Source organism: Ostrea edulis, chromosome 1 (genome assembly GCF_947568905.1).
Source record: "Ostrea edulis chromosome 1, xbOstEdul1.1, whole genome shotgun sequence".
Lineage (NCBI taxonomy): Eukaryota > Metazoa > Mollusca > Bivalvia > Ostreida > Ostreidae > Ostrea > Ostrea edulis.
Window position 1 is genome coordinate 85,558,502 of NC_079164.1, and position 18,323 is coordinate 85,576,824.

At 36.3% G+C, this 18,323-nt stretch overlaps 1 protein-coding gene across 10 annotated transcripts; it reads right to left on the reverse strand.

The window, feature by feature from the left end:
* Positions 1-730: 730 nt before the first annotated feature.
* Positions 731-16,713, reverse strand: LOC125676996 (GDP-D-glycero-alpha-D-manno-heptose dehydrogenase-like). Of its 10 annotated transcripts, none has more exons than XM_048914928.2 (4): positions 16,596-16,713; positions 16,446-16,495; positions 15,783-15,895; positions 731-2,075 (listed from the first exon to the last, which is right to left on the reverse strand). In XM_048914928.2, the coding sequence occupies exons 3-4, from the start codon at positions 15,886-15,888 to the stop codon at positions 1,117-1,119; spliced, it is 1,065 nt and encodes a 354-aa protein (XP_048770885.1). In that variant the 5' UTR covers positions 15,889-15,895; positions 16,446-16,495; positions 16,596-16,713; the 3' UTR covers positions 731-1,116. The 10 variants fall into 10 exon arrangements, with proteins under 10 accessions (XP_048770885.1, XP_048770872.1, XP_056019947.1 ...); XM_048914915.2 differs by having other exon boundaries at positions 16,412-16,495; positions 16,596-16,693; XM_056163972.1 differs by having other exon boundaries at positions 16,412-16,495; positions 16,622-16,689.
* Positions 16,714-18,323: the final 1,610 nt, after the last annotated feature.

Sequence of the window (18,323 nt, forward strand, 5' to 3'; positions counted from 1 at the left end):
TAAAAATTCTAAATCCGCGACGAACTGAATATACACACACATTAAATAGTAAATTCTAAAATTCTAGGAATTTAAAAAAAACAACATCCCATAATTACAATGGAGAATAACTAAACCTTTGTTTCTCCTCAGTCGATGGTGAGGTTGACATGTCTTATATAATTCGCCAGGTTTCAGACAGTCTGGTTTCGACCCGCACATTATCGCTCATCTCGTATTACACAAACTAGTGTATGCACCTCGTACAAATTCTATAATTTATTGACATCGATAAAACATCTCACATATACAAGGGGAAACTCGAGCAATCCTTTTTGGATATTTCAGAATACTAAAAAATCCACTTATTATGAATACACTGAATTTTTATGATAAAAAAATCTGATTAGAAAAGCTCTAGTTAGACACTTTCTATGCATTTTTTGGATTATTTTCATAACTGGGAACTACCTATTTTTATACTTCCGCTGGTGAAAAAAATATGCGAGATGAAAATTCTAAATCCGCGACGAACTGAATATACACACATATTAAATAGTAAATTCTAAAATTCTAGGAATTAAAAAAAAAACCACCCATAATTACAATGGAGAATAACTAAACCTTTGTTTCTCCTCAGTCGATGGTGAGGTTGACATGTCTTATATAATTCGCCAGGTTTCAGACAGTCTGGTTTCGACCCGCACATTATCGCTCATCTCGTATTACACAAACTAGTGTATGCACCTCGTACAAATTCTATAATTTATTGACATCGATAAAACATCTCACATATACAAGGGGAAACTCGAGCGATCATTTTTGGATATTTCAGAATACTAGAAACAAAAGTTCCAATCTTCCATGTCCGGTACACAATACAGAGGAATCACTATATGCAGGTTGAAATTGAATAAATGAAAACTTTAAAATGTGTATTATTATACTCCAAACAGCAATAACAACAACTAAATGTATTTCACCAAGAGGCTCCAAATGGAAGAATAGTTAATATCAGCGATAAAATTCAATTGTCTTGCTCTAAAGCTTTGTCTTCACATATTACACCTTTGAGTAAAAAGTACAGTCGAAATGTTTTGGTCAAAACTTGACAGCATAGTGACAGATGTTGGTACTTCACACGTTCTTGAATTTGCAGACGTCCGTAGTTTCAATGTGAGGCAGGATCTTCAACATGTCTCGGATGCCCTCCTCCACAGATATTGTCGAGCCGAAGCCGAGTTTGCGGATTTTCTGGTACGACACCTCGTAATCGCGTTTGTCTTTGTCTTCCCCGGATTTCGATTCCGTAATAACGCAGCCCTTCACGTGCCCCTGAATCAGCTGGGCCACACGTGATTTGGTCATATTCATCGCTTCATCACCTACATTAAATGCCTCTCCTTTCATTTTGTCATAATTGTTCAACGCAAATGCAAAAGCACGCGCAGCATCTTTCACGTGTAGAAAGGTGCGTCTGAATGAACCTTCATACAAGTCGAACTCTTTCAGGGTGAGGGCCTTGTAAGTAAGATCATTGATGAGTAGGTCGAGACGAAGACGAGGCGAGAGTCCAAACACAGTGGCCAAACGAAGAGCTACTCCATTGGCAGCCAGGACCATTTTTTCCGCGTCCGCTTTGCTGCTACCATACAGAGTGAGGGGACTGATCTGAGTTTCCTCCGTGCACAATCCGTCCACTGCGCCGTAACAGGACCCGGTGCTGGCGTAAATCAGCTTCTGATCTGGAGTTTTCAGTTCAGCGATGTTCCTGGTCCCAACTACATTTGTGTCAATGGCTAAATCTGGGTCCTTATCACAGGCGGGATATCCGACAATGGCTGCCAGGTGTATGATAGCGTCCTTGTCGTGCATGTGTTCAGCCAGCGTTTGTTTGTTTCTGATGTCACCATGGACGATATGAAGCCGGGGGTGAGCTGCGAATGAGATGAGGGAGGTGGGTCCCCAAAAAAAGATGTCGTAAATCGTAACCTCATAGCCCTGCTCCAACAGGATTGGAATCAGTGTGGATCCCAGGTAGCCTGCCCCTCCGGTTATCATAACATGACCGCGCGATTGTGATGATTCCGCCATATCTGCAATGATATTGAAATTCATGTAGTCTAATGGATGCATTTACATTCACTGAATCTTTTCTCATATTATATTTCTATTGAAATTGACATTGCTTTCATCTGGGACAATGAATGCATGTTTATTGCAAACTAGTTGATCCAGGTTTTATGTACCATCTGTCTGTGTAATCATTACCAAATATGGAGCGTCATCAAGGTCAAAGGGTGAATTGGCTGTTTCGTTTAGCTTAACGAATGGGTCAACCATAAGATATTTTAGTACTTTTAAAAATCTAGTTTATATTTTAAAACAATACATAAAAATATAAATATAAACAATGAAATGTCTTTCTTTGTTGTTTCATGATTTCAAAAAAATTATGTTTCGACTACATGTATAATGTATTGACACATAAAATGCATTAGGCTTGTCCTTAGTACTGGGGAATCCTACAGGTATTTAAATGAAATATACGCAATGAGTATAAATATGGATGAAGGTCAGTTCCACGTCACGAGTGCTGGCACCGAATTCCGATTAGGGAAAATTCCCGCTTCGATGCAACACCCTCTTTCAACTTTTCTGGTCCAGTGGTTCTTGAGAAGAGTTTTAAATGACCCACCTTTTTTGCATTTTCGTGATTACCTTCCCTTTGATGGGATAATAACCCTTCATTTGAGCAAACTTGAATCCCCTTCACCCAAGGATGATTTGTATCATTTTTGACTGAAATTGGCCCCGTGGTTCTGAGAATATGAAAATGTGAAAAGTTCACAGACAAACAGACAGACTGACAAGAAGCGATCGGAATAGCTCAATTGGGCTTTCAGCTCAGGTGAAATGAAAATGGAAGATAGATCCCCCACCCAGTGGCCACCCCTGATTTAACGTGCCCGAATTGTTATCATCAATTATTCTCGGGTGAGAACCTCATTGTTACATCTTTTTTATATTATATAAAATAAGTTCAAACCAAAATGGATTGAAATTGACTTCAAAATCTAGTTTTCAAATCGTCCGCGCTGCCCGGCGATCTACATTCTCTTAGGCCTACCAGAGGGTGCATTACGCAAGCTTCACAGAACTATGGGTAGAGAATGGGGATCTGTATTCCGCGGTCAGTTGTGCATTATGATGTCAAATGTTTTGACAATCTCTACCCAGAGTTGTCGTTCCTTGCTCCCACATACACCTGTCAACGTCTCAAAATAAGCAATGTTATTACACATGTAAATCCATTTTTTTTTTACGGCTAATAAAACTAAGAACTACTTTATAAAATATCGGGAAATGTAGGACAAACAACTATTTGTAGTTCTTTCCCCATTACCATGTATTTTTCATGTACCTATGACAGGGTATGTACATATGATGTGTAGGCCTAGTGCAAAATAGAACAACCCAACCCAAATAAATGCTTCTTGTTTACGTATATATTTTGTATCTGAAGTCGAAACCATACTTTATTTGAGCATACGCGTACATACGTGCCATTTTACAAAAATCTTGTAAAACCCTCGAGACGTTGACAGAAATGTATGTGAGTGTAAGGAACGATAACTCTGGGTAGAGACTGATGTTTTGACTGTAACAGATGAAAATCACCAATGCTATATATATATATATATATATATATTCTTGCCAATTTTCATGTGTCCTCGAATGACGTAGCAACTTCTTTTGAGACGCAAGGAAGCATGTAAAATTCGTGCAAAGTTAATTTATTCTTTATTTTTTAAATCACTTCCCATCTGAATGCACACAGCTTCGCCGGGAAGGTGAATTGGATTTGTTTGACAGCTACATTTTTTGTAGACCGGTGTTAGGTATCAATCTGCTATTTTTGTAAAAAGTATGATTATTTATTCGCAGTTTCCATAGGTACAAAAAAACAAATAGTGGGGATTTTATAGATCACAACAACACACACTCATTTTTTAAAAATATTCTTTTGCGAGTTTTGTATCATAATAAAAGTTTATTTTAGCCAAGAAATACATCTTTAAAAAATTCGAAATAAACTTGATCCATGATAATCGTGATTTTGAAATTTATTTATCTTTTGAACTTTAATAAATGTTTAATTCTGTTGTAAAACAAATGCTTAGTAAATGTTAATTGTTTGCAGATCTTGATTTTCTTATTTAAATGATGGAAACAGGAGCGGATCCAGGAATTGCGGTTACGGGGGGCGCAACTTTATGAGGCAGTGGGTCCACGGGGCGAAGCCCCCGGAAGCTCCTGGATTTTACATATTTTATGGGGCTTGAAATATTTCTCCTATTTAGACATTTGTACTATTTTCTATCATTTTAATAAGGTGAAATTAATAAAATGACACAAATTTTAAGGGTTTTTGAAAAAAAATAATTAAGTTCTCCCAATAAAGTAATCAAGAATCAAAAGATTTTGTCATTTATTTCTCCTGGAGTGGAAGAAATTATTGTTTCTTTTATCGTTTAGTACATTTTCCGAAACAAGATACCGCGATTTACCTTAAATTTGAAAATTGACCCCCTCTAAATCCGCCACTGGGAAAATATCCTTTCTGAAAAAATTTAGACTGGCTGATTTTCCTGCGGACTGGTTGAAATTCAATCTGATTAAAACCATATCTTTGATCCGCTCCATGATCTATCTTGCTATCTCATACATCACGTGACTTCACGAAATGTAGTCCGCATTGATATTGAAACTGTATTATAATTTCTCGCTAATTCTTGCAAATTTTCATATCTTTCAGTTCTATGAATTCCTTGTGGTTTGGTTTTATACTGTTTGACGGCCCTCTCGAGAATTTTTCACTCATATACTTATGCTCAGCGCCTAGGGCCTTTAAGTTGAGAGGGATCATTATCGTGCCACACCTGCTGTGACACGGGGCCTCAGTTTTTGCGGTCTCGCCCAAAGGACCGCCCCATTTAGTCGCCTCTTACGACAAGCAAGGGGTACTGAGGACCTATGCTAACCCGGATTCCTTGTGGTTTGTATCGATATTGCCGTGTCACGTATTTTATTTCTTCTGTAAAGAAGTCAACTGCGGTTGCGTACAACGTGGTCACCCAATGTAACTATCATTGCATGCAAAAATAACGAAAAATAAACATTATCAAAAAGGGGGGCTCCCACTCCCCCAATTCTACGTATCCATTACTATATTTATTACAACTACTCAAAATAATAATCCTATATCTTTAAATGATGTATTAGGACAGACTAGTGTCTATACATAGTAATACATCCCCTTAAATTGTTTACGGGGGGTGGGGGGGGGGGGTGGGGGGGGGTGGGTGGGTGATAACTATTTCTATGTTATGAAAAAATTGGGGTATTTCATCCCATTATGATAGAGCGTTAATCCAATTTCCATGCAATTAGTTGTTGTCATTTTGTGACGGATCTAGAGGGGCCCCTTTGGTTAAATTTTTAAAAATAAAAATGTCATTTTTTGCATATTGGGATCTTCATCTCCAAACCCACCCCTTTCTTGGGCAGAAAATGTACAAACTTGACTCGTAACCTCCCCCATCCCATCATTTTGCACGTTTACAAATTTAGCTTTTAGATGACACATTTTACCTAAAGAATACTTGAAATGTGATAGATACAGTGTGTATATATAATAAACTTAGATCGATATCCATTCCTTTTGAAAACTTTATAACCAATAACAAACCGCAATCTTTGTTTACAAAATAAATGATAAACTCTTTAAAATGAGATTATGTTATAATGTATAACCTTCATTTTTTGTGAAACCTAATGAAACACATCAAAAGTAGATTTTGATCATTACAATTAAAAAACAAAATTAGGGGGGGGGGGGATCGTGAATCAGTCCCTTTAATTCATGAAAACTTGTTTGAGCGAGTATGTTCCAGTGTGCGATTTTCTTAATTGCATCTTATATAATATCCAAGGTCAGAGCTTTACTGCTGTATACCACGTGTCATGTCTGATTGATCTCATTGCTTTAAAATGTTCAACAACTCATAACTTTGGGATGAAAATTATTGCAAAGCATACAAGGGGGCTACAAAATATCAACACTGACACATTCTAGATTAAATGTAAACCTTCATAGTTCAATGAAATTCAATATCGAAAACACGAATCCCATCGAGAGCCCCTCAACAGTTGAATAAATTGGGTACAGGTATTTCTAAATACGCAGGGTTATTTTGTACATAATTAAACAAGTCTTTCATTTTTCCTATGTGAAACTTGAGTAGATATGATGCATCGACAGTTACAGATCTATTGGGAAATTGATTACACACTACATGCAATTCTACTTTATCTTTTTTTTGTATAGGGGTATGTAGACAGAGTATTGCGTTACATTTTTCTTCTTCTTCTTGCTTTCCTCCCCTTTTCCTCCTTTATTCTTTAGTTCTTGCTACACGGATACCTTAGATTTCCATATTTACAAAATAACCTTACCATTGGTTAGATTGGAAGGAAGGGGTTTGTAAAATCCTTAGTTAATAAATGCCAGTAAACAACATTTACTCACAAAAAGGTTAAATCTGCTTTATGGTTTAAAATAAAGTCAAATTATTCCGAAATGTTTAGAATAAACACAGTACACTCCATGTTGTGGTGCTAGAGGTTGTTACAGAAACAGAACTAACTGTACAAAAGTCAGATAAACTACCGTAGAATGGCGGACTTCCTGTTTCGATACAAAATACATTGTGTAAAGGCGACATGACCATGTGGTTATCAAGGACTAGATCTACGAAGACGCAGAATGTAAAAACCGTTAACTTGTGTGAAAAACGATACATATCTCAAATCAAATACAATAAGTGAAACACAAGCAAAATCCTATACAACGCAATATAGATATAGTTTCGCCTGCAACTGCGTGTACATCTAAGCAGAGGTGGGGTGAATATATGGGCGTTTCCTCTCCCGCCGTTCCCCCCTCTCCTCCCTTTTACCCTCTGAGGTATTTACTTTTATCTCTATCAATACAATGTACGTATACCCTCTCTCCAGTGTGCCTATGTCTACAGTCCGGCGACATTAATTCTGCAGTGATCGATAGCTCAACACTCATCTCAATTCCACTCTTTTTCCTATCATGGATAATGTGGTATTTTCAATGCATTACAGAATTTTAAAAGCGTTTTACAAACAGAAAATAATTACACTGCAGAATATTATATTCCTCTAAAAAATATCAGTGACGAATCGATCAACAACGCAACACCCGAGTAAATATTTCAAAACAACATGGTGAATCATATTAAATCGATTACACCCCAGTTTGTTTATCTTAAAACAATCCACCATAACTGTACTCGTTCCGCGTTGTTTTTACAAACACCCGAGATAACCCTGAATGCCCATCAATGATCTTACACCTGAAACAGATACCGTGGTCACCTACCTGGAAGATTGTGCGACTGTGATTGCCCTGGTTTCCACCCTGGAATAAAAACTCTCCTGAACAGCTTAGCATAGACCAACGTCACGACACGGTTGAGTTCAATTGTATTTAAACTAGTGACAAGGCACCCTGCTGTGTTGTAAATAATCTTATGCCGATATACCTCATTTAAAAAGCGTCAATAGCATTTCATAATACTGATTAACTATACTCATAGCATTTCATAATACTGATTAACTATACTCAAACTACACGTTGTGTTTCACTCAGAGTACCCCCACCCCCTCCATCCTCCCATCGGGTGAAAGTTAAACTACGTCGAAGGTGAAACAATTTCTGCGAATGCTTCACCAGTATATTGATTATTTCATTGGAGTAGTACAAATCTTTCATTTCTCTCCTGCTGATCGTTTGTCCCATTTTATACTCTGCTATTTTATCATATTCAATATAAGTTTTGGAAGTTCATTCTGAGAAGATACACAAAAGGCCCGTGTGACACAATGCTCACCTAAACATTCTGCGTCTTGTTAACTTTCATTGTTGTTTTAACACTAGATTACGACCGCATTACATCTATCTATACTTATGAATGAACAAATTCTGCCAATAAACTCCGAAACGCTTCCTCCAGCGTTACTGCTTGCACCTTTGATATTGTTTCATATTTGAGGTGAAGTCCGTAAGCTATAATAGTGGTTTAAATTATTACAAAGTGAAAATAGTATTTTGAAAACATGTTTCAAAAGTTTACGTGAAGAAGCTGACAAGGATGGAAATCATGTGATTCATTGGGCTATCCATATAAAAAACAAACTATTTGATATAGGTTTGGGTCATATTTGGTGTAATCAAGAATATAATGGCGTATATTGTAACACTTATTTCCCAATAATTAAGCAAAGCATTTCTGATATTTTTGTGCAGAGTATTGTTGAACAAATCAACTCCTCACCAAGATGTAAAATTTATATGTACATTTATGACTATTTTTTATTGCAATTTTACTTGATGAAGGCTATACCACATGTTTATAAAAACACATTAGTAGAATTAGAATGTCTTCGCATAATCTTGCCATTGAGAGTGGAAGTCATTTTAATGTAGCAAGAAATAGCCGCTATTGTAAACTTTGTAATTTAGATATTGAGGATGGATTTCATTTTATTTTAAAATGTCCTTACTTTATTGAATTGCGCAGGAAATATATCAAGAGGTATTATTGGAAAAACCCATCTGTTTTTAAACTTATACAATTAACAATTATTAAGCGTAAAAAATTTCAAAGAGTTGTGTAACTTGGGGAAATATCTTTACTGTGCCTTTAATTTACGTAATGATTTACTTATATAGCATTCTCTGTCTATAAATTCACATCAGTATTGTGTAACATACCATATAATGCATGCCATGCAATACAATACAATTGTTAACTTGTTTATTATTTTTGTAAACATGTATGCCATAAGACGTATGTCTTCAGCAATAAAGAATAATAATAATAGTCTTACTTGATTAGTAAATATCGTAAAATTAATAAAAAACCTCCTATACTTTCGTTTTCGCTAAACTACCCTGAAATAACAAAAATAAGAGTAAAGTGGCGGACACGCTTCAAAGCCAAATGGAGGACCTAATTTCAACTTAGATATGAAGTAAATCCGTAGTTTATCGATGCTGGCGTTAGATCTTACAGAAGAAATAAGTTTTGATAATTGTTGAATAAATAAATATGTCTGTTCGCTTCCTCAATCCGTGATATTAGTTTTGAATCAGCCTTGTGGAAATTTACAGAACGAAGCGAGGCAACATCACATCACCAATCGCAACATCATAGAAGCTTAAGTCTACAACCAATCGCACATTATCGGACCTATTCGGCAAGGCGAGAAGTAACACGATTAGCATAAAATTGTGTAGATGTTCAGCGTTAGTTATACTTATGATAGTTTTGACTAGGTCCATATTGATCATTTTAAGAAGATTTATAATTATATCAATTTTATACATCTCATTCAACGAAGGGCACCCCCTCAAGACCAACGATCTGACACATCGATAAATGTTTGATTATAGAAGCCACTGTTACGACCTTTTGTAATAATTTATTAACAGTTACTGATATATGTACAGACACATGGATAAACACAAAAAGGTTTTTATTTTGGTTGATCATGTTTTGTGATGATACAGATCTTGAACGTAAATAATAAGTCGAAAACTGTCCAATATGTCAGATATCGAATGGTCCGGGGCTGTTCTGGGAAGTTTGCGCCTTATATAACTTAAAACATTTTACCGAAATGAGGTTGTACACTACATGACAATGTCCAAGAAATCAGGCCACTGTTTACAATATAGCGGTTTTTCTGTTTGTCATTCATATATTGCATTATGTTTTCGATTACTGCGTTTGACGAGAAGAAATTCATAATTTTGCTCTTAAATTGTCGCACTGGACAAAAACAACCATTGTAAACACATTCGCAATACTGAGTTTCAAATTTTGAGATTATAAACGACCGTTCATTTTGTCTTTTGTCAACTATCGGCATGACGGATTACAATTACATTAGTAAAATCTTTATCTATTTTTTTAAACAGAGAGAGATCATTTATGTTACATAAGGAACATTTAATTTGGAGCTCCGATTGACTTCCTAATAACCAAGTTTTACTTACTGTATATGATATCAATAAATATAACTTAACTAATGCACGCATTATTCAAAAAAAAAAATTCTTAAATTCATTTGAATTTAAAAAGATATCTTTCATTCAATTTATATGTGCAGCAATTTAAACACGCATTAAAAAGGTCCTTCTTTTATGCAATATTATTCAATTGTGATTTCCCGCGCTGCTTTACTATAGTCTGAATCATCCCGACGCTTGTTTGAGAACATGACCAAACGATCTGTCATTTGACCGTCTACGTCATCTCGACTCTGGATTTCCAGATTTTTTGTTTGGCTCCTCCCTGGAGTCAGAACTTCTAACCCGGAATCATGGAAGTTACAAATTTAGTAGAGGCCTTCCTGCTCTACATCACTATGCATTAGTTTTTCTTGCAGATATGCAGTTGTAGAATAGAAGATGTTTGAAAATTGGTCAATTTTTGGCAGTTTTTACCCCGCACCTAATGCCCCAGGGGTGCAGGAGTCCGGAACTTTGCAAAAATCTGTATTAAATCAAACTTTGCGCACGATAGAAAACTATCTTTCAGTGGAATTTTATTCACTGGATAAACTAAAAAAAAAAATCATAGTGAAAAAGATTATATTTTCCATAGATAATCAATTATCTATAATAACTAGATGTGTTGGCAGTAAAGTCAGATGTAGGAAATCCATCGAAGTATAGTAATGAATGCGGTATTCAGATTGTATGTTACACACATTACTCAACAACAATCCTTTATATGTTTTAACAGCTATAAAATAAATGCATACTTTATAAAAGTTTCTTCTGAATCAATAACTTCATATAATCAGAGTGATAACATCCATGACGTAGAGTGCTTGGTTTCTACTCCATCAAAAATCAACGAACCTTATCAAAATTTAAACGCCTGTAACTGATCAATATACACATGCGTACAAAATATCAATTATATTTCTCAAGGCGTTTAGAAAAAAAGTCCGGAAAACTGGTCCTAACAGTAATATTTCTACGTTAAAGGGCCACAACTCCATAAAAAATAAACAAACCGGAACAAAACCGAAACTCGACCTGCATACAAAAAAATCAGTTCAAAATCTCAAGGCGTTTAAAAAATAGTACGAATAACTGGTAAAAAGATTTAAAACAAACAAACAAACCAAAAACCTTATATATTCGCATGTATAAATTTCATCCCCTATTTGTGGACCCAACATACCCTCGGGGTCATGATTTTTACAAATTCGAACCTGCACTATGTCAGGCATCTTCGCTAGCCAAGGGTTTTCGGTCCATTCCATGCTCCCCATGGAACTGTGACTCTTCACTCTGGAGTACTTAAGGAAGCGCTTTAAAAAAAGTATGCTGACTTCGCGGGATTCATGAAAAGTATACCATAACATATTTTCAAAAATGAAGTTTACTAGTATTTCTTAGGCAAAATATTGGAATTGTAAATATATACAAACGTCGGAATAATGCAAACTATTTAATCGAGAACAAAGTAGTCTCTCGGACGCGCAGACATCCCCCACCCCCCCCCCCCTCCCCCCAAAAAATTCCAATAAATGATTTTACCTCACGAGGACAAGTTATAAAAGCTGGCAAAACAGATGTCTCTTCTTTGGTGATATTAAAGAAATTAAAAAAACAAAACAACAAAAACAACACTTGTAAGGTGCGCCTGTACATTTCCCTGACAGAATGCGTACTGAACGTATCCTGACTTACTTCCGGTTGTGGTTTATAACGTCCTTTAATTAGTTTGTGAAAAATCGTAACTTACAAAGAAAACTCCATCGCTACAAGATGATGGTTTATTTGCAAGTCCCTGTCCTGGCAGGGGCTATCAGATACCCGCAAAACACAATATCCTTATAAATTGCCCCAAATATACACTGTAACTGTATAGAATAACAAGAGGCCCACAGGCCTTATCGGTCACCCGAATACTAATGAAAAATTATCCCTACTCCAAAGGGCTATGAAATGTAGACAAAATTCCTGTTTGGAATAACTAAGCTAAATTTTAACATTCACCAAAAATATTTTAAAAAAACAAGATGTTCTTACAACTTCAATACCCTCATAAGTGCATACACTGATGAAAGGCTTCGCTTAATATAAAAGGTGTACTAACATTAAAACATTAAAAGATATGACTAATTTGGACCCATCCTAGAGTCAAAACCCTGGATTGTGAAATTCACCATTCTCTGTTCATCTTTTTCTGCTATTCCTTAGTATGCATTTAGATTTTATACGGCCAAAATTAAAACATTTGTTTGCCATCGCGCGACCGATCCATTTTTAACCCCACGACTGGAAAGTTTTTAATGACATAATTTCGGCCTGGCATGTTTTTTTTTTCCACTCGATATTCCGACTTCTGTTTTTCTCTTAAGTTCCTATCCGCGTTGGGTTCATCTTCATAAGTCAACGGTTATTGATTCGTTACCTCGCACCATGCTCGCATCAGTCACCATTCAAAACACGGATTTGGGACATGTGATGACGCAATAAGCTAAAATTAAATCATCTAATGAGATTCCTCGTTTAAGATGCAACTTTGGAAAGAGCAAAAACAGAAAGTAAACAATGGTCTTCGTGGGGTACTTTTCTTAACATAAAGAACATTGCGTGTTGTTTTTATTTTGTAACGAGGTAACTAATCAATAGCCCTTGACTTGTAAAGATGCGTTTTTGGTTTTTTTTTTAGTTTTGTTCTTTATGGCGTTTTGTAAATCGCCGCAATTTTAAGCGCTCAAATCACAGGCAATTGTTTTAGGTATTTCATACATGGGTCCCCCTATTTTTAAGGAGGGGGAACCATGTATCAAACAAGTGCCTGTGGCTCAAATGATGGATTCAGCACATGGCATACTGGTAGAATTTTATCTATCCGACGAGGCATCATTCGATAATTATGGACACAAACAACAACTGTGTCCGATGTAAATGGGTACCCCGAATATTCGGAAATGCCCGCAATTTACCGAAATGCCCCCATGAATTAGTTTTCGAAATACCACCTAAGAGTATCGAAATTCCCCTCTAATTATATACATTAATGCATATTAAGTTTATATATGTTAATCTTTTATGATAAAACGTTTTTAAATTTGTGATTGTAAATTAAGGAAATTCAATTGTCTTCAATTCTCGGATTCACGATGTTTCAAAGAAAGATAACTCTAGCAAAATTTATACATGTATATCACAGATGATTTCTTTCCCCATTACAATATTTGTTTGAATTGCAAAATATATATGAATGTTGATTTAATTCAACTTTAGCAATGTATATATATAAATAATGATTAATGGTTGAACATATTCTTCTAAATGAAAGAAAAATAACATGAGTTACCTTCCTTAGATTAACACAAATTCTAATAACAACTCTTTTTTTTTTTTTTATAAAAAAAATTATGTTATTTTTTCTTCAGAGACGGTATTTTACACATTGAATCAATCCCTAATCTTTTAATTTAACTTTTAAAAAAATGATTCAATGGGAATTTCGTTTGTTCTAATGGGTATTTCGGTATTTCTGGAGGCATTTCGGCAAATCACGGGCATTTCGGTAATTCGAGGTACCGCGGAGCACGGATTAATGTATCAGAAATCGTTTGACCAACATCATTGAACATGATATTGTGTTGAGTTTATACGAATAATGTTTTAGTTCAACAACAATGCTACCAAGTTTCACTTGCATAATACATGCATGTTACATTGGCCATTGAGAGTAAAATCATGGCAACCAAGACTATAGACAAATCTGAAAAAAAACAATGGACATATTCAAGACCTGGAAAACAAACACCCACAAAACAAGTAACATATCATGAAAACCCGAAGTTAGACTGCTCAGTCCAATATCAAGTTTCCAATGAACTGTTTGACATAATCGTGTATCCGGACTATTTGAAATTATCCGTGACAAGTTTCTTCATCTGAAACCCAGCTCGTTAATTTCCGTGATGTTCCGAGACTATGTCACTTTTCCAAGTCCTTGTAATGTTTACGTCTGCTCAAAGATGATGTCTAAACATCTGATGAATCACGGAAACAGTGGTGATTTTACGCAGAAGGATAACGATTAGAAGTCATAGATACACAGGAATAGAAATACTTTTAATTTGCCAATGAAGGTCCCACTGGGGGCATGACATAAATATAACAAGCAAGGCATGTTAAACATACAGAGGACAAAATAAAACACACAGCGAGAAGTACAAAATACAGCAGTGTTAACCCAGGGCAGGCAGGGGTGATTAATCCAGGGGAGGAAGGGGTGATTAACCCAGGGGAGGCACACAGGCACTTGACGTTTTAAATATCTATAATAAAAAAATTGTCTTCCTGCAAACATAATATTCAATATATGTGAATAAGACAATTTTTTTTAATTATAGATATTTAAAACGTCGAGTGCCTGTGGGAGGCAGGGGTGATTAACCCAGGGGAGGCAGGGGTGATGAATAATTTGAACTACATAGAGAGCATTACATTTGAGATGTTTATAATGTTTGATTTTTCACTTGTCTAGACTCCACTCCACTTATCACCTCAAAACCACTTCTGTGAATCCGCAAAAATAGACTTCAATCCACAAAACACTAGTACTCTTGTTTGTATTTCATGAAGGGATATAGATATAAAGTAATGAAATAAATTCAACTCGAAACAAATGCAGTATTAATACTTTGATTCATGTCTGGAGATTTTACAACTCGAAGGCTAATGTTAAAGAGACATTACAGCTCATTTTCTATATGATCTTAATCAAGTGGGTTTAAAAAAAAAAAAAAAACACGTATCGATAAAATGATAAAAATTATATCGATACTGACATCTATTTATAATCCTAAATTGGAGCCACTGTAATTCAGAATTTTTTGTGATTTTAAACATTATCAGATTCCACATTCATTCTAAGTAGGGAAAAATAAAATATTCAATTTAAGTAGGGAAAAATAAAACATCAATTCTAATGAAACAGAAAGAAAACAACTCAGTTTCATATATACCAGCATTCCTATGCATGCTAACCTATTGACCTATAATCTATTGACCTGCGTCCTGATGTAGGGGTCATACTTGCGATTCACGAGTTACCCACCTGTTGTTCTTCATCAGATTTTAAGAATATACATGTATGTTTTTCCTGCACAGTCCAATGACCTTACACTCAGCCCTAGTCCCGGAAGACATTTTTTATAATAACCTAATATAATCCGATCAATTCATCCTGAAAACAGTTGTCATTGCTAACGGTACAGGTCTATATTTACACTCTGTAAACACAGCTTGAACACTTGTACGGTACATGGATCTAAACACACCTTACTTGTTACATTCAGATAAAATATTGCAGACAAAACACGAGGTATGTTGCTTTGGTCAGAACCAGACGTTTTCCTAGCAGGTGTGTCCACACCTTGCGGGTTTGTTTTTCATTTTCAAGGGGTGGGGGTCCCAACTTATTCTAAACCAGTTTTCAACGCTGACTACATAAAAATAAACAGCAATACACACTTTTAACAATGTCAAAGCGGTAGGTCTGTAACGTAAGTCGACCTGGATCCGCGTTTGATTTTTGTTTTAAGGGCGATACTAAGGTGTCAAATCATAACATTAATTTGTAATTATCTCCACGCACCTATTGTTTCGATCCGCGCCTCGGGATTGCTATCCATTGGTTCCGCGCCTCCTCGCTGACAATGTCTCTTATCGGGTTTTGACGAGGAAGGACAGCATCTCTTCATGTTTCCGCTAGAAATCAAATCACACAAATTAAATATAGGTATTTCCTAAAAGAAATGAAACTGACCACTCATGAAAATTAATTTCTTTTATTAGAAATCAACTGTACAACTTTAATCAATAGGAAAGGAACCCAGTTATACTGTTAACCCACCAATGAACAAAAATCGGAATTAATCAATCAAAACTGATTATTATTGGCCGAATATATTGGCACAATTAAAATCCCAGGCTTAAATTATTCAAATGTTACAGATTCGACAGAGAGCTCAATGTCCAAGCAAAATAGAGGGTAGGCATTCAGGTTCTGGATCCACGCCTACATGAATATTTATTCAGTCAACCCAATTTGTCATTTTGTACAGCATAAAATTGCGCAATGTTAAGGATAGCTACAATACTCTCAAAAACGGAAATTGCTTGAGAAAAACAAATATTTCATCATTCAGAAACGTAAAAATATCACGAGAGAGAGAGAGAGAGAGAGAGAGAGAGAGAGAGAGAGAGAGAGAGATTGTGACTTACTTTGATACGAGGTTACCATCGCCAGGATACGTACCTTGGACAGGAAAATCCTCGTGCTGTTCCGTCTATATGCTATCCGGCTCCCTGTTTAAAACAAGTACAGATTTCCTTTACTCAGAATTATTCTGAATAGTGAAGAAATCTAAATCATTCATAAACATGAATTAAACATTTCCAAGCAAACCCTAGAGTGTGGAGTGTGGTCGTTACTAATAATAGGTCTATCTTCCTCGTTATAGCACGTGTAGAGGAATTGACACAGAAAGCTGCAGAACGCAGATATGCCCCGTGTGTTATAATCAATAATAGAGGTCTTGAAACAGGAGGGGTAATGACCCTCACAAAAATATGCCAGTTTACTGTAATAGACAATTAATTTGAAACAGAGAGGTGTTGTGGGGATGTTATGACATTAACATTACTGGTGAATATTGCGCTATGACTTTATTTTAGAAGAAATGCCACGTGACCAGTATTTTCTACAATAGACAACACTTAGCAGAATAAAGGTTTTATTATTGTCAAATTTAACTTAGGAAGGTGTCCAGTAAGTTAACCCCAAATCCACAGAAACTCAAGAATAACAGGCTTTTGTAAGTCCAATTTCCCTTAGATATTATTTGCCTTGATAACATATCAACGCATTTAACATTTTCTTTTTATATAAATCTACACGTGTAAGAAAAGCATTTGTTTTTTTGCTAATGTCATTTATGGGTTATCTCACTTCCCCGCCCTGTGGTTTTTTTTAATTTACATTAGAAACACTTATTATGCAAGTGTTATTTTCCAGGTTGTGATGTGCTTTATTGATCATAGGCGTAGCTTGGGTTCGAATATTACCGAGGCAGGGGGTCTGTGCCCCCCAGAAGCTATCGACATTTTAACAACGTAAAAGGTTTTTTTTTACCGAGGCAGCTGCCTCGGTTGCCTCAATGGAAGCTACGTCACTGTTGATATACATGTATATTTACTTTGAGGAATGAAGACTTTCCTTGCATAAATCAGAGTTACAGAGCCTTGTATGGACAGTATGAAAAAATCAATATAATGAAACTCCGATAACGTCCTAGCAAGCTTTGCAATGCTCCAAGGTTGAGTGCCACTGCTCTGTGTTGATCAATAATCTGTGTATGATAAAACTCTTATATTCGAGCTCAAAAGGTATGTACATATCACTAAATTATACATTAAGCATAATAAATTAAAACTGGGTAAGAGTGTATGGTAAAGTGAACCAACTCTTCCAAACACTGCCTCTCTCCCCAACACTGCCTCTCTCCCAATCACTGCCTCTCTCTCCCAAACACTGCCTCTCTCCCAAGCACTGCCTCTCTCCCAAACACTACCTCTCTCCCAAACACTACCTCTCTTCCAATCACTACCTCTCTCCCAAACACCACTTCTCACCCAAACAATACCTCTCTCCCAATCACTGCCTCTCTCCCAAACAATACCTCTCTCCCAATCACTGCCTCTCTCCCAAACACTACCTCTCTCCCAAACACTACCTCTCTTCCAATCACTACCTCTCTCCCAAACACCACTTCTCACCCAAACAATACCTCTCTCCCAATCACTGCCTCTCTCCCAAACAATACCTCTCTCCCAATCACTGCCTCTCTCCCAAGCACTGCCTCTCTCCCAATCACTGCCTCTCTCCCAAACACTACATCTCTCCCAAACACTACCTCTCTTCCAAGCGCTGCCTCTGTCTCAAACACTACTTTTCTTCCAACCTGCCTCTCTCCCAACCACTACCTCTCTCCAAACACTACCTCTCTCTTGAACACTGCCTCTCTCTCCCAAACACTACCCCTCTCCTCAGCACTGCCTCTCTCAAACACTACTTTTCTACCAAACACTACCTCTCTCTAAAACAATGCCCCTCTCTCAAACACTACTTCTCTCC